Genomic DNA, 25691 nt, shown 5'->3' on the forward strand with positions numbered 1-25691 from the left:
CTTCAGCTGCATGTCTCATGAAGAATTTTACAACCCTAGAGCACCTGAGATCACATCACTGAGTACACAATACTTCTGACAAAACAAGTTAATAATTACAATGTCTAAGTACCTTTGGAAAAAGCCAACATTTCATTTAACACATTCATTGTCCAACAATTTAAAATAATGTACTAGAATTAGCCGACAATAGTTTTCATTCTGAGTTCAATAAGAACACACTAAGCAGCAGAGGCAACAATGACAGTAGCATAAATAATGCATACAGTTCGGATAAAGAAGGGTACATTTTAACTCAGATTCCCAACTGCGTATTCTAGGACAAAGTCCACCTGCCCACTGCTGTTTGCCAGCTTTGACAGAGCAAAGATGAACTTAGGATCGTGAGTTAATGGATACCTGATATGAAAATGCATTGTCTGGACTATAGTCCCCAAAGACATAAATGATTTTGTTTCTGACAGGAAGTTATCAAAAACAGTATGGCACAACATGCGGGATGTATGAGCTCTGTGGGAAGAGGGTTGATGAACACCATTACGGTATCACTCATGTATGAGAAAGATTTGAAAGGACACTATGGACAAGGCATATCGTCCCTGTCTCCACAGCCCAGATGCTTCCCACTAGGGCTCGATTTTGAAAACCACTGTGCTGCAGAATTAACGGTCCTACACATAATCATTTGGAAGACATTCAACACATAGCAGTGCCCACTATGGTACTGTTCTTCCATCCTTCAGCCATTTGTGTAGTATATTGATAGGTTCCTTAGTTAGCATATCTTTGTATCTGAAGAGCATGTGGTACTACATGTATTAGCTTCCCATTCATGCTTATGTGTTCATCCGGGATATCCTTATCTGGTTTTGTTGCTGTGATGCTGGCTCTATAGGAGTTTGGAAACTTCTTTGCTTTTTGGGGGGGGGTGGGTGGGCCCAAATTTAAACGAGATTGGTTTAGTTCGGCTTAAAACGTTTAGTAGAAATCACCCTTGTATCCATCTAGGAAAGCTCCTCCTTGGGAAATTTTCTCTTCTTAATTTCTTATTCACTTTAAGTCTGTTTAAATTTTTCTATTTTTTTTTGGTTCTGTCTTGATGGGTATCTTAATCCAATTTGCTTTGCTATGCCTGATGCTCAGTGGTTAAAAAAAAAAAAAATGCATTCATCTAGTTCACAGTTCTGAAAGCCTGAAGGCATGCTGCTGGTTATCACCTTAAGACTGCTATATTTAAAATGTATTTTTCTGCTCTAGTCACACCTCCTCTCCACTGGTTACCATTTAAATCGAATGTTTTTGTTTCCTGCATTGTCAAATTGTTTGTAGCCTTAAATCAATGTGTCTCTCCTAGACAATAAACAGGATATTTGTGGTTTTATAAAATCCATTTAACTCTTATCCTCCATTATTTTTAAGAAACTTTTTATGTGTATGAGTGGATTTCCCTACATATTCCCTACATGTACACTGTATACATGTATACCTGATATGCACAAAGTCCAGAAGAATGTCCCTGGAACTCTAGTTACAGATGGCTATGAAAGGGTGTTGTAAAAACATGCCCAGGTTCTCAGCAATGACAGCTAAAGCTCTTATCTATTGAGTCATCTTCTCCAGCCCCCACTCTATTGTTTTTTTTGGGGGGGGCAGGGATTTTTGCTTATTTTCCTTTAAAATAATCAAAAGACAAAAAGCTATTGTGATGGATGAAACTAAAACAAACAAACAAAAAAACATACTGAGGCTAGGGATGCACAAACAACAAATTCATTAAGTCCTAGCTTTGAATCTTCTATACATTGAAGAGAGGAATCTAGAAACAGGCAACTGTGGGAGTGGGGAGTGGGGAGTGGGTGCTTGAGGCAAGGGGAGGTAAAATGAATGCACAGAGAGAGGCAGTAGTGGGGGCAGGAAGCGTCAAGTGTGGAGATATTATGGGGGGGTGGAAATGAGGTATTGGCAGAAAATTTAGTCATTTAAAGGGTACAAAAAGTTATATGGAGATTTATTGTCATCCAACTTAAAGAATATTCAATTAGAGCAAATAGAACACAGCTGACATGAAAGGAGAATGGGGGAATACTAGGAGCTAAAGGTTTAAGTGGGGATCAGGTGGCTGGGGAAGGAGTTGGAACACAGTGGGATAGCTTCAACTTAAAGGGAACATGAAGACACCTTATGGAAATCCATTAGTTTGTAGGCTAATTATATATAAATAAAAGAGAGTACCTGTATGGGTGCACATTGCTGCTTCCAGAAGACATGGTTCATTAAACGAAATCCTCAGTGGTAGGCATGGGGGATATAACCCTGAGCTATTGGGCAGTGGAACCAGAGGCGCTGTCAAACAGGTTATTGCCAGTTCTTGGTGGCCACCCATAATTAAATAGTAAGACTCTAATAATAAATTACCATTATAAAATACTATTTATGAAATCCTATAAATGATGCTTTTATATCAGTGAGTCATTTCATCTGTTTTTAATAGTACTTGTGAAGAAATATCTTAAAATGTTATTTTTCAGGCTGCAAACGACTGGTTCATTTGGGCTACTTTAAGTAAGGAGGAACTTATCATATCCATAATCTTAATATGAAGCCAGAGTAAGATGTAAGGTCTGGTTTCATAAGGGATGAACCATTCTAGTACTTTGTCATGTGTATATTCTCACTTATCTGCATGCCCACTTTCTTTTTATGCAGTTTTCTGCATAAGGACTTCAGATTTGTGAGTAGTGTCATAACAGACTCATTGCATTGCTTCATGGCACAGTGTGACACTTTATCACTGGCTTCCCTGCACTTAGGTAAATGTCTTGAGAGTCCCTTGAATTTCTGTTTTCCCAGGGTAAAGGGCTTACATTAGGTCCTTTCCATTCAGGAGAAGAATTTTGGTATGGTAGTTGCTGTGGCTGATATACCCAGTAACCAGAACTGTAAAGCAGATTCATTCATTTTGTGACTTCAGGACAGACAAGGAATCAAATACACAAGATCATGGCTGACAATAGATTCTTGTTGTAGCTGTATAACATGTTCCAATATACAAGTTTAATAAGATTTGTAGAGTTATGGAGCAAAAGGAAATAATAAATGAAAGCATTTGCATTGGTGGGACTGTAGGGATGTAGGTTACAATGAAACTCAGCTGTGAACACCAGATTTTTTTGATGATTTGTTACCTTCTAGGTTGCTATGAAGACATACCAAAACTTTACCCTAGAGTGAAAAGGATGTTAGAACACATAAAGAGGGGGGCAGTGAATGGTATAAGGGGTATAAAGTTGAAGACAAACTGTCTCCATATCTGCAACATTTGAACTCTCCATGGTCCTAGACTGATCAACTCTAGTAAAAGAACTTTTCAAAGTTGAATCACTTTCAAATTTGAACTCCAATTCACCCACAGTTCAGAATTTTAGTCTAAAAAGTCCAGCTGTAATATTGTAATAGAGAAATCATGCTCATCTAATTGAATGCTTTGCCAATGAAAGATGCAAATGTGAGCACCTTCCAGGTTATAATGGTTAATCTCATTTGTCAACTTGATGAGACCTAGAATAACCTGGGAAACGTGCTTCTGATGAAAGGACCGCTGCCTCTCTGTCTCCCCCCACCTATGCTGATGCTGGGTGTTCTCTCTGGAGCAGCCGGGATGGGCTGAGAAGAGCAGTTGACCTAGGGCAGCGCGTCGGGGACTGAGCAGGGCAGAGCCAGGATACGGCCAGGGGCTGGAGAGTGCAGCGCGGGTGATACTTTTCCGGGAGCTGCGAGCTGCCGCAGAGCCGCCCTGCTTCACCTTCATCCCGCTGTCCCTGCCCCCGCCGGCCTCCACTTCCCCCGGCTGCCGTTTTCCCTCCCAAGCCGGTTCACCCAGGCGGGGCTGCCCTGGCACCGCGCCCCGGGGCTGGGGCCGAGCGGGAAAAGGGCACCCCTTGCCCCCACGCCCCCCCATTGGGGAACCTTCGTCCCAAGGTCAGCCACCTGGGCGCGGAGGGAGGAATCAAGTCTGTTGTACCAGACACCAGACCTTGAGAATATGCTGATCTGGAATGGCTCTGTGCCTCATTTGAACCATCCAATAGAATCCCTGTTCCTCGCTTGTGTTTTTTTCTATAAAAAGGCACCTCTCCCTTGGCTCGGGGCGCTTAGCCACACTGAAGCTAAGTCGCCCCGGGTACCCGCGTCTCCAATAAAGCCTCTTGTTTTTTGCATCCAGTTCATGGCCTCGCTGATTCCTGGGTGTGGGTCTCCCTCTATGAAAGTACCTCTTCGGGGGGTCTTTCACTGAGCATTCCTATTAGGTATGATCTTGACTGCAACAACTGAGAAGACCTATCCACTGCAGGTAGCACCATTCCTCAGGCTGAGATCTTAGACTATATAAAAGAACAAGCACAAGCACTCATCATTGGTCTCTGCTTCTTGACAGTAGATGAAACATGACTGTTTCAAGTTCCTGTTGTTATGACTTCCACCCCATGGTAGACTACACTCTTGAACTGCAATTCCAAATAAACTGATTCAGCTACTCTTGTGGGATATTTTTGTAACAGCAACACTGTGGTGGTTTGAATAAAAATGCCCCCCCCCCATAGGTTCAGAGTTGACAGCTTCACCAGGGAGTGGTACTATTTGAAAAGATTAGGTCCTAATCAGTGGTTCTCAATCTGTAGGTCATGACCTCTTTGGAGGGCCTCATATTAGATATCCTGCATTTCTGATATTTACATTACGATTCATGAGAATAGCAAAATGACAGTAACGAAGTAACAACAAAGTAATTATATGGCTCAGGGGTCAGGACAACAGGAGGAGCTGCAAAGGGTGGCAGAAATAGGAAGGTTGAAAACTACTGGATTAGGAGTGGTCTTCTTGGAGGAAGTATGTCACTAGGGGTGAGCAATGAAATTCTAAAACCCATGCCACGCTCAGTCTCTCTCTCTCTCTCTCTCTCTCTCTCTCTCTCTCTCTCTCTCTCTCTCTCTCTCTCTCTCTCTCTCTCTCTGCCTGCAGATTGGGATGTAATACTCTCAGCTACTTCCCAGCACTATGTCTACCTGCATGCCACCATGCTCCCAGTCACAATGATAAGGAACTAACATCTGAAACTGAAAGGAAGCCCCAGTTAAATGCTTTCTTTTATAAGAGTTGAAGTGGTCATGGTATCTCTTTACAGAAATGGAAAACTAAGAGAAACAGGAAGCATAAGACATATAGCATCCTCAGAGAAGATTGTAGACTCAATTTCCAATATTTGCTTTAAAAATGTGCCTCAACTTATGTATAAAGACAATATTCTTTTTCCTCTATGAATAAGATTACACTCAAAGAAATATTTTAAGTTGATAGACACAAATACTGTAATAACCTTATGACAAAGTAGGCTTTCATATTCATAGAACTATTGCTAACTAGTCAGCTCTGGAAACATACATGCAAGTGGCATAACAGGGACTTACCATGTATTTAGTAATACAGATGCATAATAATTAGTGAAAAGAGGCCATGAATTTGAAGGAAAGCAGAGACTGGCATATGGGAGGGTTTGGAGGAAGAAAATAGAAGGGAAAAATGTAGTTATTACCTCAATAATCAAAAAATAACAGTAAATATGACAAATTTAATAAACACCTCACTAACTTGTAATATATATTTTTATTTTATACAAAGTCATATTCAAAATTTTACATTGACAGTAAAAGCTGCTCTAAGTATCCATGATTGGCATAATTATTTACAGTCCTACACTGAAAAATGTTTCCATTTATTTACTGATAAGGAATGCCAAGGGTATCCATCACCAGTTGAATAGCTTGCAATGAATTTGTGATTTCTTCCATATTATCACGCCTCAAAACCCACTGTGGCTGAAATCTATTAAAGGGAAAAAAAAAATGGCATTAGTGAAGTGTTTCTTTTAAAAACAGTCACTTCTAAAATGTGGGAGAGTTTTCCATCATAGCTTATTACCACCTATATATTATTTTTAAAAGTTGACGCTGGCCTCTATTCAGCTTGCTATTTATTTCCATCAATGCCTTTTCTGTTCATTACCAAACTCTCAAGGTGTTATCTTGGTGAAACTGGTTAAGTCTTTTCTTGGATCTTGCCACCATTCTTTGTAACATCAGCATCCATATGTGACCAAGGTTATTCACCCTGCCACCCCTTGCATACTCTCTCTCTGTACTTCCTTAACCATTCAACTGTCCTAGTTTGTGCCTACGAGAAAGAAGTCTTCATAGAAACTGCATGGCCAACTTAGATTTCCATTCTGCAAACCCCACTTCTGATTTCCATCATGTCACATGCTTTATTGAAGCCTTTAAACTAAATGTTCCATCTCAACGTCTCCAATTCATTCAACCTTAAGCATACACTAGTTAGTAAGGATATAGAGTCTACACTCTTTCTTAACTAGCATAAGTATGTCAATAATCTACTTTGAAAATGCTATCAATTTTATTTCTTCCCAATGCTATCAACTTTATTTCTTCCCATATTACATTCATCTGGAAAACCCAACTGTGTTCCAAAACTGCATACAATGTTGCTTTTCCATTCCTACACAGATAAATACTGGTAATGAAAAACTACAGAATCTGGCTTGCGTCTTGTGTCATGTCCACGTTTTAAAGGGTCATCTGAAATTCCCAAGCACACTGCTTCTTTCTCTTCACAAAGATGGCTGTTTTATTCCTTGCGCCCTCTCAGGCACTTCTGAGTTTGAGTTTATAATCACATATGACAGTGACTGAGAAAATGGAGGAGGAGGGGTCACATATCCTCTTGAAGAAATGCCTCCTATGTGCATTCCTATCTTATTGTTCTTTCCTGTTTAATAATAAAGAATCTGGGCACAAAATAAGAAGACCAAATGTTGGGCTCACAGACAATGGAACAGTATCAGTGACAAAAGGGAACATGATTCTAACCTGGGGTTACCTTCATCTAGTATTAATGCTAACAAGAGATCCTGAAACTAATGATACTCTAAATCCTATGGCCACCTTGGCTCTTGGCTCAGCCACAGAGCTGGCTTTCTAATGGCTGGCTGACATTTTGCTTCAGTCAATGGTTCTCAGGCTCGCTCCAAACAAATCCCATGATTTGAATGCCTGCCATCTATCATAACTTCTCCAAAGTTTTCTTTAGTTTTTATTTTTCAGGAACTTAATCTGAACACTATATACCAGTGACAATTGCTTTACCCACCAAGCTTAAGGTAATTCACTACAGCATACCACAAAAGCTAATACAAAGCCTTACAAGATCTTACATAGAAGAAATGTAGGAAGTTGGGGTAATTATGGGAAGAGTGGGGGTTGACATTTTGGCCAAGAGGGACTTTTGACAGTTGATACATAATGCATTTTTACTTTACTATAGAAATCAAGTAACAAAGTTATAACCAGCTTCCTAGCATGCTTTTATAAGTACTTAACCCAGGGTACTTTTTAAGTAACTAGGCAGTGCCAAGGCCATAGCAATGATGATTCATTATGTACTTAGATCTCCTCCACTCCCGCAGTGCTCTCCTCCTGTTCCAAATGTAAATACTTACTAAGCAAATCTATCATACACGGAACTGGAGACCACATAGAAACGCTTACCTTGAAACTATTCTGGTCTTCACAGAACTTGCTGGTGTAAAGGGAAAGCCTATACAGGGATTCTGCTTCTGCTTATCAAATAACCTTTCCATATGCACTTTATGCTTGGGAACTTTAAGTTTGTAGAGGCGATAAATACGATCGATAACTTTTGATCTACTTTGAACATCCTTAAAAAAAGAGAGAGAAAATTACTCTTGTTAAAAACTGGTAAGAATTCAATTTCTTTCTGTAGGAAGTCGTGAATGATCAGTACTATGCTTTCTGCTTCTCAGAAGCAGGAGCAATGCTCTAACTTCAGCAGGTAGACTGATTTAAATTATCAACTAACTTGTAAGTTAGTTATTAGGAAGACACATACTCAAAAGGCTACACATGGAATCCAGAAAGGAAAGACTTTAATCAATGATTAGACACCATCATGATTAGACACCAAGTCTTGTAAATGTTTCCAAAGAGAACCTCTTCCTGTCACTGACATGATTCCAGATGATGTTGGCACACCTGCACCTGCCTCTTTGCTAACATCTCCTGTATCCACACATGCTCTCCCAAATGCATTCTCCATCAGCAGCCAGAATGACATAAACCTCCATGGGAGAGCTGAGCATGGTGACACAAGCCTGTCTACAGTCAGTTCTAAACCAGCCAGGACGACACTGTAAGATTCTGCCTCAAGACAAAAGAAAATATACACCAAAACCAAAACAACAAAAAGGCCTCACACTGAAGATATTTTCTGGCATAAAATCTTAAGTTGGTTTCCAATCTACTCAGGAAAAAAAAAAAAAAAAAAAAACCTATGGTTACTCTGTGTCAACAGCTGTAACTAGAGGCTGAGTGGTCTCAGCACTAAAATGCTTGACATTTAAACATGGTAACAGCAGCAGGACAGAGTCAGAGTCAGGACAGTTACACAGACCTGGTGCTCCTAACCTGCCAGGATGTGTTATTCTTCCCAGTGAGTTGCTGACATGGATGCAATGAATTCCACTTTCAGAGTTCAGCTTCCCCTGCCCTGCCACGCCCCTTTTCAGACTGAACTTCAGGACCATGTGCTTGCTAAGTATGTGCTCTACTAATGAACCATTTTTCCAGGTCCCGAGTCAGGTTCTTTACGATGAGAAAAATATCTGTGTGCATTCCCTTTTTATCATTAAATAAAGCATGTCTGGATACATATAAAGCTCTATATTAGTGTGATAGCTAAAGAAAATATACAAGTCAAAGACATTAAAAAACCTAGGAGCAAGTACTACTCACAGAAGCGCAATGCTCTGTCTTCAACAGCACAGCTAATAGGCAGCAAGTTCTTGTGAAAATGCTCGCACTTTTCTCAGAAAGCCTGTCACCAGGCTTCTCTCGGTACACTTGCAAAAGCTCCAGCAGCGTGTCCACACAGTTTTCAGCATCATAAACTGCTGAGGTAGTCTTCTCATACTTGAATAGACAAGAATGAAATTAAAACTTACAAGGAACACATGCCTTTAAACAGTCTAACCACAAAATAAGGCTAGAGCCAAATTTTTGAAGCATCTGCAGCAAGTGAAAGATTTAATGATGACATTTTGTTATTTCTGATCCTGTATTACACACATACTCCCCTCTTAATCATGTTACTCCACCCATTTTTACAGGTTTAAAGTGAACCAGAGTCTAAATCAAGAGAGAGACAGAGAATATCTTGAAGTAGGTAAAATTGCTATAAAATAAAATGATAATTTTAATACTGAGTCTAGAATAGATTTTCAATGGCTTAATTGCCCAACCATGTCATTAGATTCACACTGAAATGTGCACTATAACGATATTAAAATAACAAAACATCATTAGCTAACACTGTGGTCTCTTTGGAAATGCACCTCTAGTGCCATGAGCCTAGTGCCTGTAACACCCAGGGTGGTCCTGTACTGCACTCATTTCAGGTGAAAATCATGAAGCAGACACTCTACATAAGCTGCAACAAACAGAGATGAAGGGCCCGAATGCAGACCTCTCATCCACCACCTCTCATCAACGCGGGACGATGGTGTAGGCAGGTCATCAGAAGTCTTTCCTCTTAATGCCTGGACTGTGTGTGACTGCAGTAAGTCCTATTGCTATATCTTCTTTGTAAAATGGAACAGGAACTACTTTAGATAGCTACACAAAATGAAATAACTTGTAAGTCACTAGCATGTAGACAGTAAATGGTAAACATAATACATTATGAGCAAAATAAATTAAATCATATTAAAACTAGCATTTCCATATACGGTCATGTTAATAGATTGAACTTTTTTTGACTCCCAGGGAGACTCTTGAACATAAAGGAATTTAAAGACAGAAGCCTGATCTAAAAATGATCAAACATAAAGTTTAATCGGCCGGGTCGTATTTCTTGACAACAATATTTTATTATTAAAATGGAAAGCTACCTTTGCTACGTTCAGCAATACTTGAACAGCATAGCCAACAACTTCCATGCAAGGAACACTTCGATTACAACTTCGGATCACAACAAAGATTGTAGAAATTGCTCCACTTTCAGCCATGTTCTCACAGCAAAGTGGAGATAATCTGGTAACGACCTCTGAGAGAGAAACAGATGAATAAACAAGGAAATTCACAGCAGCGAATCAAGAGTTTTAGGAAACACTGTATTAGACCCCATTCTTAGGACAATGTATTTCCACTCTTAACCTGGCATTGCTACAGGAAACTAACCCAGGTGCTTCAGAGCATCCAGAATGGCAGACAAATGCTTGTATGTCAGCAGGTGATGAAGCGCACGCTCAGTTCTTCTATAGAGCTTGTTCTCCTCATCAACGTTCCTATTGACAGCTCTAAGGCTTAGTCGGATAGCTTTAATTTTTGTGCCATCATTTTTCTTCCTCCAAGAATAGCCTCTCCACCATGCCTTAACAAACAGGTACAACAGAGTCATTTAAAAATGACAGCCAGTAATGTTTTGAGCCTATATTACAACTGAAGCTACAACTCAGATTATAATCTTGCACTAAAACTAGACTTGAACTTACCTGAATTTTAGTGGCACTGCTATTGAGTTTTTCCTGTCTTCTGCGCAGGAGAAAGTGGCGTACTGCCTTCTGTATCACTGAGGCAGCCCTACTCTGCTGTTGCCGACATTCTTGAACTTCATGTTCAGTTTTTATGATCTTACGATATTGTTCAATACACCTCTTTTGTTGTAATCTTCTTCGAAACCATCTCTATTCAAAACATGGTTTTTCACTTTCGTTTCATAATATATGTGAATAAAATATACACATACATACAAGGTCTATGGATATGTCTATGCATATATGTTCATATGTATATACAAATTTACATGTAAAAATGAAAGAAATATTGACATAACTTTTGATCCTCCATCCTACTTTGTAGCATGGTTTTCCCACCCCACTTGAAGCAGATCCTTGTAGCTCTTGTTGGATATGTGTGAGCACAATTTACAATGTAAGAGTCCTATCGAACTCTGCCGCATTTTGCAAGTTGTTTTCTACCCCAATATTTTATACATAAACATATCAGTACATACAAAAGGAAAAACTTCCCTTATAAATTACAATATGGATATTAAATAGAAAAATAGGCTAAAGTGCATTAAAATATTTTAAATAGTAAACAATACTCAGGTAAGAATGTAAATGACTGATAAATACAGAAAAAAACTAGAAATGACAGCAAACAAGTAAATTCAAAACAAAGATGTAATTCCATTCCCATTCAATCATAATGTCTCCGAGGCCACTGCCGGACAAGGATGCAGAGAAACAAGAGTCTACAGAGTGGGGATGAAGACGAGTCCAACTGCAACAGTGGATGATCACTCCTATTTCTGGCTCACAAAACAGCGACCCGTTTCTCATCCTTAACTCACCCTGTGAGCTATCAGCTAACAGTCTAAATACGCTGACCTCATGTAAGTGCATGAGGAAATGAGGGCAGGGGACAAGCTCACCTGAACAGAGATGACTGCATCAATGTGCTCCTGTGCCTTCCTGGCTGCCACATGCCTTCTATATGCTCTCTGGATTCTAAGAGCACACAGGTGATAGTACGCGGCCGCCGTAAAGTGGAGAAGTTGAATTTTGGCTTTCAGCTCTGAAACCTAAAGTACAGAGAGAAAAAATTCCAATAGAAATATAAGCAAAATGCATTTAAATATTTTAAAGCAGAAATGTGCAGAAAAAGTATTTTTGTCTAAGCATATAAAATTACATAAATGAAATGTATGAACTGTTAATAGTTATTTTCACTTTAAAGTAATTATAACTCTCCACTATACAAGAGTTTTAACATGATAACTCATATAACAAGATACAAAAGCAGAATTTTGGGTGCTTTACTAAAGAAAGATAGCATTTAGGTTAACAGGCTTACTGGAAGATGGTTTTCAAGGCAGATTTGCAGTACCCAGGAAGAGGCAGGTATAAGGTTTGTAAAGATTACAGCATTCCAAGCAGACATGTTAAGATACAGAGGTATGAAAGATGCCAAATTTCATTTCTCCAGCACCAGAAAATGCAGCACAAGCAGAGGGGGTTGGAGGCTCTTGTGGTAAGAGACCTTTGACTTGAGATTTCTAATTAGATTTAATGAATACAAGATCTCTCCCTTTAAACTTCAAATGGAATTATTTTTCCCTATGCAGGAGTTCACATATCCTTAGCCCCAATGTCATGGCCTTCCTAATAGAAAAGAATCCTCTTTAATGAAGATGTGGCCATCACAGGTATGATTCTGAGAGATGTTGGATAGTAGCAAAAGGCTACTTCTGTGAAAATTAGCCTCCTCCACACACAAAGCCCATACACTCTTGGAAGCTCTTTTGTCAAGTGTTAACTGCATTAAAATTTTTTTAAAAAATCCATTTTATATCTTGGGGTGACCATCTCTGGGAAGAAAAAGGACCACAGAACAACAACGAAACAAAAATCTATGACAACCAATCACCTTGTTAAATGGCTGTGTAAGCTGAATTGAGTTAATGATTGTATTAATTTTCACAGTGGTCTCCAAAATCCAAACTTTATTACCACTTAACAAATACTTTAATTTTACTCTAAAATGCTTACTCTTTTCCTTACTAACTAGCCACACACCAATGCTTGTAAAATAACTGTAGACTTTTGATTGTAAAATTTGATATATTTTATCCTTTCACACTTCCTAGCCACCCTGGCTTGTATGTCTCTGTATGATAAAAACAATAGAGCTCTGCTGTAGAAAGGACTGCCTTCTCTTCTAACCGCTAAAAGGGGCCCATATCAAACAAGCAGGTCGATGTCTTCATAAGAGAAAAAAGTGCAAGTAACATTAAGAGGTAAGAATATGACTTCAACTTGTTACAAGTTCTTGAGTTTCTCACTGTAAAGAGAGATGCTATACTCATAATCTGCGTTACTTTCATAGTTTGAGAATGGCCTATTTCATGGACATGGGAAGGTGATAAAAACAGTCCTTCTAAAACCATGCAGATCTACAGCACAAAAGGAACGTACAAGCTAGTGTCAAGCTATCAGGTGCTCCTTCCCTTTCATCTTCTTCTTTCTACTCTGTGTGGGTGGAGGGAAAAACAGCATCATCACATGACAAACACCCTGGATGAAAGCACAAGCTACAGTGTGGGGTGTACAGTAGTCATTAGCAATTCACCACAGAAAAAAGCGGAGATGGCTCAGTGGTTAAGAGCACCTGCTGCTCTTGCAGAAGTCCTGGGTTCAATTCCCAGCACTGATAATGGTGGCTTACAACCTTCTACAATTCCAGTTTCAAGGGATACAACATGTTCCTGTGACCTATGTGGTGCCTGCATGCATGTGGTGTACATATATACACTAGGCACACACACATACACATACATTATTTTAAAAAAAAGAACTACACAGCTTGTCGACCGCCTTTCTTACATTGCTCGGTCATATAACATCTTCAGAAACAAGTTTACACAACTAAAAGCATACAGTTAGAGTCTATTTGAGCTAAGTTGGCTTTACAAATTACCACACACCCACAAAACAGTCCCAGGTAAATTAGTACTCTAAACAATTTCTAGAATTTAACATGAACATAGCAATAGCAACTACCACATAAATTTATTATTCAGTGTCTCACCTGGCATATATGAAGTGCTAGCAGTCAGAGGAAAAACAATTGTTACTATGTAGCTAGAATGCATATTATATGAACATAAATCATGTATGCAAAATCTAATTGTGACACATAGCAGTTTTTAAAAGCTATATTTCATAACAGGTCATGGTCATGACAGTTATCCTAAAATTGTTACATACTTTAAACAGATCAACTACGGCTTAGAAAGCAAGTTATGAAATATTTGACTTATAATATACAAAATATACTTCTTTGCTTTCTCGAAACATAGTTTATTTTCACTGTAATTATGAAAATGTCAAGTTTGAGAATATATTATTTAATACACACACACACACACACACACACACACACACACACACCATACTGGCAAAATCATATTGTTATGAGTCAATGTAATTTTAATGGACTAAAACAGGTATGTGTAAAACAAATGCAGTTCAACCTTTAACATTCTTTTTGTTTTATTTCCTGATGTGGGTCTGTGCAAATGAGTTGACTTTTATTTATACTTACTTTTAAAATCAACTTTTCATGAGCTAATCTTGCAGAGAGTTTAGATCTCCATTTCCTCTGAATTATAATTGCTGATGATCTCATCTTCAAGAACCTGAAAAGTAGATTAGAAAGTAACTTTAAATCAGTTTAGTCTAGTCAGTGTAGCCCCCACAATACTGAGGAAGAAACATGTAAGAAAGGCAATGATGCAAAATGCAAACATGTACCTTGTACTTTAGCTCCAGCAGTTATATTTTTACACATACAATGAGAGCCAGTTTTGCAACTAACAATCTCCTATTGTAGAAAATATAAACTCTGAAATCCAGTAGGACAAAGAATTTTGTACATTTTTCAAAGTCTTATTAGGAACAGGAGAATTACTGGATGAAGGAGTGGTGACTGACATAAAATCATCAAAGGACAAGGGACACTACTGGAAAAGAAAGATCAGTTCTAGAACATGAACTTGATACTGAAAAAAAGAATAATGACTAGCTTTTCTTAATGCCATGATTCTCAGGAATAAAGCTGAGTATCAAGGAGAAAAGGTCATCACTTTTGGTACAGAAAATTTAAGCATATACCTTAATATCAAAAGTAAACATCACCTACAGAGTAACCCATTTCCCCAACAGTATTGGTCATCAAGTTCCTCAAACTCTGGAGGTCTTGTTTAGGGAATTTTAAGCAATTACTGATGCAGTGGTTCATCAATTCTGGATAAAGAAAAATCTTACACTATGGCATTAAAAAAAAAGATATCTAGTAAAATTTTCTGAACATTTTGACATTAAGTAGGAATAGAAAAATAAATTCGGTAAGAACAGGCTGATAATCAGGCTCTTCACCATTAAGGATAAAGTAGAAAGAAAATAATACACCATATAACAAAAACAAAACCCAGACTGCTCAATCAGTAAAGTGTATTATGGTGTATTATGGTGCAATTACTGATGCAGTGGTTCATCAATTCTGGATAAAGAAAAATCTTACACTTAAGAAGCTGAATTTAGATTCTGGGCACCCATGTAAAGCCAGACACAGCTGAGCATGTCTGTAACCCTAGCACCAAGGTTTGGAGACAGGCACACCTAGAGCTTGCTGGGTACTCATCCTAGCTAACTTATGAGTTGGGTGAAAAACCCTGTCTCAAATAATAAGTGGACAGGGATAAGTACTGGACAAGCCCACTCGCTTTACAATCATTCCCTAGGATTAGAAGTACTCACATAAATAGTTTTTACTAAATTATTTATCAAAGTCATACTTTACATCAAAAAAACTAAGCTCAAAAGATATATTTCCTGTGAAAACACAATTTTTAAAAATATATGAATTGAACAGAAACACTTACTAAAAGAAAACAGTGTTACTTTACCTAGGATCCTACACACTTTCAAAGAGTTTCAATACATTACCTCATTCTCTCCATCTTGGCACAGAAGTATCCTTGAATAATTTTAGCAGCTTTTACTAAAGCTAGATATCTCTTGCGTGCTCTCCAACACCTATACCAGGCTTGAATCCTGCAGGCAGCTTCCACTTTGGATAAGTATTTCTTAGCTTTATAATTCCTCCATCCAGCCTATATCAAGCATATAAATACAATAAGGATACAGTAACGGCCTAAGACTACGAACTAGAAAGACCTAATGCAATTGATGTTATATTAATTGCATATATAAAAACAGTTAATATGTAATTAATAGAAAAACATTCATTGTAAAAATCAAGTAAGACTCTGCTTCTTTACTAGACAGAATTTTCAAAGTGAAATACCTCCCACCTGAAGTGAAATAGCTTCCCAAGCCTCTACTTGTATAAAATATAATCCAGTTGCCTTTCCATGAGATCAGTTCAGCTTTTCTGTCATGTAGCTGATGAGATCCTTAACTAAAAACTAAAACACCCAGTGATTTACAATATCTGAAATTTGAGCACACTTCCTGTTCTCCCCAGTCCTTGGCTTGGTGTCTTCTTTCTTTTTTAGGATCATGTAGACTTTGCTCAATACTCTTGAGCTCTTATGTTCTCCAGATCCCAGCCTTAGGCCCTCTTCTTCCTAGACAAAAATGTACAAATCAAACTAAAAACCCACTGCTCTTCTGACCTCCAGACATAGTGACATCCTGCTGGGACATCTGTGAGACACTACAGTCTGGTGCTCCACAATGAGCCCATCATCATCTCAGTCCCTTCCATCTGATCCCTGTGGCCGTGAAGGGTTTATCTGCTGAATTGCTACCATTTTGTTTCCTTTCAAAACTGATTTATAATAATGCTATACCACCACCACAAAAACATGTATGTATTTCTTTGCTCAATAAACAGCTTTAGCACATGCATTTGGCAGAGTGACTCTCGTGTGACAACCAGGTGCTTCTGGGACACATTACTTACCTGGAAGCCTCTTTCACACTCCACATGCCTCCTTGCTTTAAAGGCTCTAAAATGCTTCTGTATAATCATGGCAGCCTCATGTTGGTCCTGAATTTGTTTTGTAGTGTTCAAATCCTGAAAATGCATCTGCATAAGAGTTGTTTCTTCCTTACATGCATTGAGCAGAAGAGCTTGCTGTCTCTCTTTATTTGCTCGATATTTTTCTTGTATTACTTTTGCTGCCCACCGAAGCTGCTGGTAGAAACGGCGCTGCCTATGCATCCTATATGTGCTTTGTATTATGACAGCAGCACTGTGTTTTTCTTTTAAAAGCTGGCTCGCTTTCATTCCGTCATGTGCAGCCACAGCAGAATCCCAGTGTCCAATATGTCTGATAAGTTTTTCTCTTTGTAGTTTCATAGTTCTGTATGTTCGATAATGCTGCTGAATTATGATCGAGGCACGTTTCCAAGTGTGAAACCTAACATATGTTCTGTGCATTCTAAAAGTAGCCTGGATAAGAACTGCAGCCCTGTGCATTTCTTGTAACTTCTTTTTTACCAGTAGTCTTCGATAAGACGACTGTATTGTAATGGCTGCCTTCTGTAACTGCAAGAATTGGTGCAATTCACGCTTGGTGTAAATGGCGGCTCGGTATTTCCTCTGAACAAATATAGCAGCTTTTCTGAGAGCAATGAATCTCCTCCTTACTACTAAAGCTCTAAATTTACTCTGAATAAGGGTTGCAGAAGAATGCATAGTCTTCAACTGGCTTCTGGCTTTCATACCCCGAAAGGCAGCCTGAAGGATCACAGCAGCATGTCTCTGTCTCTGGATCACAACAGAGGCCTGCTTCAGACCCTGGTACCTCACGTGGGCTCGATGCCTTCTGAACGTGGCCTGGATCACAGTGGCAGCCCTGTGCATCTTCTGCATCCTTTTCCTCACCGCCCATCCTTTGTATGATGACTGGATCCTAACAACTGCCTTTTCCAACAGAAACTGCCGGTGATACTTGGTGTGAAGATTTGCACGGAATTGTCTCTGGATGCAAATAACACTTTTCCTGAGAGAGAGAAATTTTCTTCTCATGAGTAGAGTTCTGTACCTCCTCTGAATCAGAACGGCAGCTCTGTGCATAGCCTTCAGATGTCTCCTAGCTCTCAGTCCCCTAAAGGCAGCCTGAATGAGTATTACAGAACGTCTCAGCCTGTGGTACCTGTGAAACTGAATGTTCCTTTCTCTCACTGCTCGGAATCTCTGCTGCACCATTTTTGTCACCTTCCTTAACCTATGGAAGTATGTTTGCTGTCTGTATCTTCTAAAGTGCGACTGAATGAGTGTGGCTGCGATCCGCATCTCTCTTACAGTCTGCCGAACTCGTGCTCCTCTGACACCTGCCTGAAGAGTTCTAATAGCCTGCAGAGTTGACAGGTACTTTTCCCGCTGAATTTTACCTAGACAATACGCTCTGTACCTCCTTTGAATTACAACAGCTGCTCTTCTCATCCCGTGGTATCTTGCTCTCGACTGATGCATCTTAAACATGGCTTTAATAAGTGTGGCTGCCATGTGCATGTGTTGGATATGTCGTCTTACTCTAACACCTCTATACACAGCTTGAACTTTAACTGCTGCTTTCTTTAAGTGAAGGTAGTCCTGATGTTGCCGGGCTGTGATTTTAATGTTCCGATACCATCTCTGAATTATAATAGCTGAAGCTCTATAGTTCGTGTACTTCTTTCGGGCTCTGTAAGCTCTAAATTTAGACTGTAGAGTGACTGCTGCTTTGCTGCATTCTTTTAGTCGTTTTCTCACTTTCATGCCACGGTAAGCTGACTGTAAAATTACTATAGCTGCTTTTGTTTCCAAATATAAACGGCGCTGTTCTTGTCCAACTTTGTAAGTCCTGTAAAACACCTGAATCTGAAGAGCGGCTGTTCTCATCATCTTCCACTTCCTCCGCTGAACGTGCATTCTGTAATATGACTGTATGAGGGCAGCGCATCCGTGCTGCCGCTCAATCTGTCTCCTCAGTGTCTTTCCCTTCCAGGTAGCCTGAAACACCAGAGCCGCACGACGGAGTTCGAGGTACTCCAAGCGCTGCCTCTTTGCTGCAGCCCGTGCCCTGGCATGCTGCTGGATGACTACGGCTGCTGTTCTTAGTAGTTTGAACCGTTTCATGGCCAGGAGCATTCTAAAAGTAGACTGGATCTTCACGGCAGCCTCATGTTTCCTCCTGAGCTGCTGCCCAACTCTCCAGCCAGGGTAGGCAGACTGGAGAGAAACCACAGCCACTCCTGTGGTGAGAAATTGTGTTCGCATATCAGAAGCAATCTTGTGGGCTCTGTACCATCTCTGAATCTTCACAGCAGACTGAAGCACAGTTTGGAATTTCATCCTCTGACTGTAGCCTCTAAATACCCGCTGAATTGTAACAGCAGCTGTAGACTGCTGCTTGAGCACCTGGCGTGCTTTGTGGCCTCTGAAAGCTGCCTGCAAACAAACAGCTGCTCCTTTGACCTGCAGGAATTTTTTCCTTTGACTGACTTGTGCTTTGTAGGCCCGGTAGAAATTCTGAATGACAACAGCTGCCTTGCACATCTTCAGGTACTGCTGCCTCGTTTTCCTCATTCTGAAGTAAGACTGTAGGGAAATGGCAGCTTTGCTTTGCAACCTCATCTGCCTTCGGACCAGACATCCTCTAAAATATGCTTGCAGTTTGATACAGGATTCACACACCTGTATGTATTCTTTTCTCTTTTGTGCAGCCAGCTTTTGAAAACGGTACCACTGCTGGATAAAGAGCACAGCTGCTCTTAAATGTAAATACTGCTTACGTGTTTGTTTCATTCTGACAATGGACTGCAGCTTTATTGTGGCCTTTCTGAAGCTCTGAAATTTCTTTCTAGATGTATAAGCCCGATAATATGATTGAATCTTTACAACAGATTTTAAAGTATGACTAAACATTTTCCTGGCTTGCATCCCTCTATATGCAGACTGTAGAACGATGACTGAAGACCGTGTTTTTTGATAAGATACTAGAGCCTTCCTAGCTGAAACGGAAGCTCGAAAACGAGTCTGAATTATAATAGCTGCTTCCTTTATCCTCTTATATTTCTGAACTTGTTGATGTCTTCTTATGTGTGCTTGCAATCTGATAACAATCTTTTTAAGGTTTAAAAATCCGACTCTTTCCTGTCTCATTCTCCAATAGGACTGAAGAACACAGGCAGCTCGAATTTCCCTGTGTGAATTGCGAGCCTTCATCCTCCTGAATGCAGCCTGCAGTAGAATGGCAGCAGCTTGTTTCTGAAGATAGTCGGTGCGTGCTAGCTTCCCCTTCCGGTATGCCCTATAGTGCTTCTGGAGAGTCAGGACAGCGACTTTCCGTTTCTTGTATAACTTTTGGGCTTGAAAGCACCGAAATCTTCTTTGGATGGCTACAACACAAGACCTAATATGAGTATATTTCTGCACTTGCCTGTGCCTTCTATACCATGACTGTATCACAACAGCGGATCTTTCTCTTGCTTGTTTCCTGAGATGCCACTCTCTAAAAGCTCGCTGCAATGTTACTGCAGCTTGAGTTTGTAACTGCAGCTTGCGTCGCTTCCACCTTCTGAACATACACTGGATTATAAGGGCTGAAGATTTCAGCATCTTAAATCTTTGTTGATCTTGTTTGCTTCTTAAACATGCACGCCAACGCCTCTGAATAGTAACTGTGGCCCAAAGATATCGTTTGTAAGCTGTAAGAGCAATTTTCATTCTTATCCTGGACTGAAGGATGACTGAGTAGTATTTCAACTTCAGAAACTGTTTTCTGGTGAAGTATCTTCTCCAATAAGCCTGAGAAAGGTAAGAAAGGAAACAAAGCAAAGTAGACATAGCTTTCTGAACTGAACACTCAAAAATGCTCATTGTTCTAGCATTCTGCATTAAAATAACCACGCTAAGGGCTGGAGAGATGGCTCAGCCACCAGGTCCAGACAACCCAAGTTTGGGTCCCAGCACCCACATCAGGCAGTTCACCATATTCCAAATGTTAAAATGTTCTAAAAGGGAAGAAAAAAAATGTGCTTAATGGTTACAGGTTTTTTATTGTTTCTTGACATAATGTTCTAGACATTAAAGCCAATAACTGTTGACAAGTAGTCATTCTAGGAGGCAGTCCAGAGATACTAAGTATGCTGGTGGCTGTGAAAATGCAAATACCATGCTGTTTTATAATAATCTTGCTCATATACAGAATTTTGGAATCTCTCAGGGACCTGGAACAAATTATCTGTGTCTGAGACATACAGGTGACTGTATATAAAGTCAAAGACGTAAATGGCTCGAACATAACTGGCCTGGCACCCCTACAGCATGTCCCCTTGTGAAGGCCCCATGCTTGTCTAAGCACACCCTACAGAAACATTCACTCTGCTGACTCCCGTTGCCTGTAAGCTGCATTGTCTTCTATCACATGGGTTTGCCTTTCAAGACATGACAGTATGTGTACTATATTGTTTTTCTTTGTAACAAGATGTATAATTATCTTATCTATCCAGGTGCATGCTAGCTTATTTTCTGCAAAATGACTTTAAAGGTTACTAGCTATTTAGGAAGTATTTTTATGTTACTATCACTAAAATGAAGCCAAGGTAAGCAGACACGCTGCCCAGAGTTGCAAATATTAAGCTTTTATCCTGTACTCCTTACAGATATTTGTTGGTAAACTCAAACTAAAGAGATGGAGGAGTGTAGACATTGAAGCTGTGTAGCACCTTCAGTATCACGGTTAGAGTCTGTCACTAAAATGTTAGTGAATTTTTATATTAAGGAAGGTAAGTTAAATGTTCTGTTCTAAGAGCCCTGCTTAGCACAACAGAGATTTTATCATCAGTGTGTGTGTCAACTAAAATTAAACAGCTCACACTATACAAACCAGCAGGATGCCTGCACAGAGCGGACATACAGCTCACAAAGCAGGACAGAGGGAATAGAAACCTGTGTACCTGCTGCCATCAGACTGTCAAGTGTGGTGTTGAAACATGCAATGAAGAAAAGACTTTACCAAATGGTGCCGGAAAAACTAGCAATCTACAGATAGAAGAGCGAATCTAGACCGCTGTCTCTCATCTCACATGAAACAATTCAAATAAACAAAGCCCTTAGAGTAAGATCTGGATCTGATGCTGCTTGAGGAGTGAGAGTTACCAAATGGGATCACATCAACTCAAGAAGCTTTTTCATAGCAAAGGACAGAAGCAGAAAGAACAGCTGCAGAAGTGCACGTAGTCTGTCCATTAGATACCTGACAGGAAATAGTATCTAGAATAAAATCTCAAACATGTACATAACCAAACGTCAAGTTTTTCAATCAAGAAGTACACAAACAAATTAAAACTGGTGGCTCTCAAAAGAAAACAAATGACCAATAAATACATGAAATGTCTAGCATCCTGAACCATGAGGAAAATAAAAGAAGCTTTAGATATGTGTGCCAAATTTAGAATACTCAGGTTAGGTAGATAAAGGACAATGGGAGAGAAGAGGACAATATAATTCATATGCTATTAGAAAGAGACTGCCCTCTGGGACTACTATATCCAGCAAAACTGCCATAATAAAAGGAGAAATAACAATTTTGCATGAAAAGAGACAAAGCAAAACAAGATAAAAATTAAAATACCAGATAAACAGTTTAGCCAGGTCTATAACAAGCAGCAAGATCAATGAGGTATTTTAAAAGCAAGTTTAGGGCTGGAGAGAAAGCTCAGCAGTTAACAGCACCTGTTACTGTTGCAGAGGACCTGGCTTTGGTCCCAAGCACTCACATGGTGGCTCACAACCGTTCATAACTGAGTTCCAAGGGATCTGATGTCTTCCTCTAGCCTCTGGGCATACACAAGGTATATAAACATACATGAAAACATATATTTTTATACATAAAATAAATGTATTAAACAGTTTTTTTCTTTAACTGAAAACAGTCCAACTTCAGGTGGGTTCACTGTGTAATGCTACCAGAACTTTAAAGAATCAACTGGAATATTTCTCAAACCATTCCATAAAAGAGAAAGGTACAATGCCAAGTTCCTTCTTTCTATGAACCCTGATCCCAAACCAAATAAAGACATATCAAAAGCAATGTATTTATAGGCCAGTCTTCTCAATGAACATAGATACAAAATTTCTCAATGAAATGCTTGTAAAGAGAATTCAAGAATACATCAAAAAGGGAATTTTTCATTCCTTTTTATGAATTGTGATTTACTGTCGTATCTGAGGATTCTACACGCTCCATGGCCTCCTATTTCAAATTTGGAACCATGATAAAATACATTAGCTTTGCAAAATACCTGCAACAAAATAAAGATAAGATACCAATGGGAAGAAATTATCAGTCAGGTACAGGCAAAGCCTTGAAGCTCTATTTACTACCTATCCATAATTGAAGTGAAACTATAGAGCAAGACTAAATAGATTAAAAAGCATCAATGAAACAGAAAGAGATACTAGAGGGGGAAAAAAAAAAGACACATAAAGAATAGAACTATCTTGATTGCCACAAAAAAAAAGCCAAAACAACAAAACAAAACTGAAACAATACAAATACAAAGATAACAGGGAAAACAACAGCTATTTCAGCAGATCTCTCAGCCAACATTTGCATGTAAAAGAGGAAGCATTCAGAGAACTGGACAGAAACTTGTAGAGAAAGTAAAGAAACATTCCTCAAGCAGTTTATAAACAAAACATGAAAAGTATAAAAGAAAATAAAAATCCTCCCACCAGGGAGAAATGAAACAAACTCAAAGTTACAGTACACACTGCCAACAATGTTCTAATAACTGGACTGTATAAAAACCTCTGAGTCTAAAGGAGATAAACTAAACAATTATTGACACTAGAAATAACACCACACACAAGTCAATTTCCAAAATAGGTGTTCATCATATTAATTATCAATAAAATAAAATTAAAACTGCTCTGTATGCTACTACATATCAAAGTTATTAAGAAACTTTCCAAGTATTTACATTACATGCTGTGTTAAGCTCCACAACACTTTGGCAAGTCTCTGGTAATATCTCCTAAAATGCAACAAGCCACCTTCCCTGCCCCCCAAAAAACACACCTCCACAGTTGTACTTCCAGGTATTCACTGAGCAGGATGACGACGTGTTCACACTAATAGCACATTCAACTAGCCTTTAAATTACAATAGTTCAGAACTAGAATATCAAATGTCCATCTACAATACAATGACAACTAAGCCATAGCATACTCAACAACAAGGAAAATTCTCACAAATGCAACATTAGTAAATGAAAGAATGTACATAAATCTGAGTTCAAAAGAGAACAAAACTAATTTATTTTGCTTTAAAAAGATGCATATGAGAAAGGTATGGTTAGTATAGAACAGCTAATCGTCAGTTGGGGTTGAGGTAGAGAAGCTAACTGACTCTGAAGTTGCTTATAAGAAGCTGGTCATATTTTATCTCTTGGTAAAGGAGGCAATAACATGGGTATTCATTTTGTGAGAAACCACCAGGATCTATAATGTTGTTGCATGCTACCCCTCCCATGTATTTCATTTTTAAAAAGATTCAAAAACAGACAATTTATGGAACTAATCTAGCATTTCAAGTAGACTGATGCTTTTAAATTTCTAAAAGAGATACATTTATTGGGCAAAGTTTCAATGGCATTTACAAGGGATGAATGTAAATAGCATACCCCACTAATGTTGTTAGAATTCATTATTAAAATTAATTGGTATCAATGTATGGAACATTTTTGTCTTTAAAAGAAAAGTAATATAGGCATTCTACTAACCTGTTATAAACACTCTTTCTGCCACAAACCAAAGGGGCTAGAATGTGCACTTTTCTTAGAAAAGAGAACTTTCCAGGATTCAAAGTAAAGGGCAGCAGAATAGCATGGCATGCCGGCACTCCCCATATCTTCAAAGACTACAAAGCTCTGATGTAAACCAAGAGCTTCAACAAGTCAGCCTGATGCTGAATACAGCAGCACTCAGCAGACAGCAAGGAGGTAGCAAGTGCTTAGTCACTGGACAGTCAGCCCCTGTATTCTCCAGTCTCACATCCTTCCATTCAAACTAAGGACGGATGGAAAATACCTGAGGAAATGAGCAAGTTTCTGGGCCAAATGTGCAGTAACTTTCCCTGTCACTGTTCCCTGAACAATTCACACAGCATGTACACAGCACTAGATCCTATAAAGAAGCTTTGGATGGTTTGAAATATGTGGGAAGAAGTATAAAAGTTATATGCAAACACCTCCAAATCTGGGTATCTGCATGGGACTCCAGGACCAATCCCATCCTGACACACCAAGGGACAGCAGCATTTGAAAATGAATCTTGAGATATGGTCACTGAAAATCCTATCATATATTGCCTTCTAAGGTTAAAAAAAAAAAAAACATGAAGATGTTTTAAGTTTAAATATAATTCTAGAATGTCATACCTGAATAACTGATGCTGATTTACTTTGAAGTTTGGCCAGTTTTTCATTTTTCAGCATCTGCAACTGTCTTTGTGCTAAAACTCTTCGCCAACATTTTTGAATGACCAAAGCTGCACTGGTCCATTTTTGCAATCTTCGTCTGGTTAGAAAACTGAGAACAACTGACTGAATAATTCTAGCAGCTTTATCTCTTTCCTTTAATGAGGAAAAGAAAAGAAGAACAAATTTGAGTTAACCATTTTTTTAACAACATAAAGCATGACTGATGCCCTTTATGTTACTGTCTGGAACATCCCACATGAAAGGGTGGGCTCCATAGGGGCTAGCTATACACGTCAATTATTAGTCAATAACCATTGGTGGGTGCTCTTCAGTGTGTGAACACAACTATGGCACAGATCAAATTGTTGTTCTAAAATATGAAAAGGGCAATCAATAGATTAACACAAATACCAGGAAACAGGAAAGGTCATGTAATACACCACAGCACTGAAGAGGAAATAATAAACCAGACAATTCTAAACTTGGGACAGAGGAATGATGCCTACCAAAGTGATCAGATCATCACAGGGCATTTTCAC

At 39.1% G+C, this 25691-nt stretch overlaps 1 protein-coding gene across 2 annotated transcripts in view; it reads right to left on the bottom strand.

Moving 5' to 3' along the window:
* Positions 1 to 5642: 5642 nt before the first annotated feature.
* Positions 5643 to 25691, bottom strand: part of Aspm (assembly factor for spindle microtubules) — a 42335-nt gene continuing 22286 nt past the window's right edge. The window contains exons 17-27 of one of the 2 annotated variants that reach the window (XM_027417443.2): positions 25111 to 25305; positions 16641 to 20474; positions 15659 to 15825; positions 14256 to 14349; positions 11584 to 11733; positions 10640 to 10831; positions 10326 to 10518; positions 10037 to 10191; positions 8883 to 9059; positions 7620 to 7789; positions 5643 to 5880 (exon numbers count right to left, since the gene is read on the bottom strand). In XM_027417443.2, coding sequence (XP_027273244.1) covers positions 5775 to 5880; positions 7620 to 7789; positions 8883 to 9059; positions 10037 to 10191; positions 10326 to 10518; positions 10640 to 10831; positions 11584 to 11733; positions 14256 to 14349; positions 15659 to 15825; positions 16641 to 20474; positions 25111 to 25305 — 5433 coding nt within the window. In that variant the 3' untranslated portion in view covers positions 5643 to 5774. The remainder of the gene's footprint in view (positions 5881 to 7619; positions 7790 to 8882; positions 9060 to 10036; positions 10192 to 10325; positions 10519 to 10639; positions 10832 to 11583; positions 11734 to 14255; positions 14350 to 15658; positions 15826 to 16640; positions 20475 to 25110; positions 25306 to 25691) is intronic. The other variant, XM_027417444.2, reaches the window with a different exon arrangement.

This window comes from Cricetulus griseus, chromosome 5, assembly GCF_003668045.3.
Source record: "Cricetulus griseus strain 17A/GY chromosome 5, alternate assembly CriGri-PICRH-1.0, whole genome shotgun sequence".
NCBI lineage: Eukaryota > Metazoa > Chordata > Mammalia > Rodentia > Cricetidae > Cricetulus > Cricetulus griseus.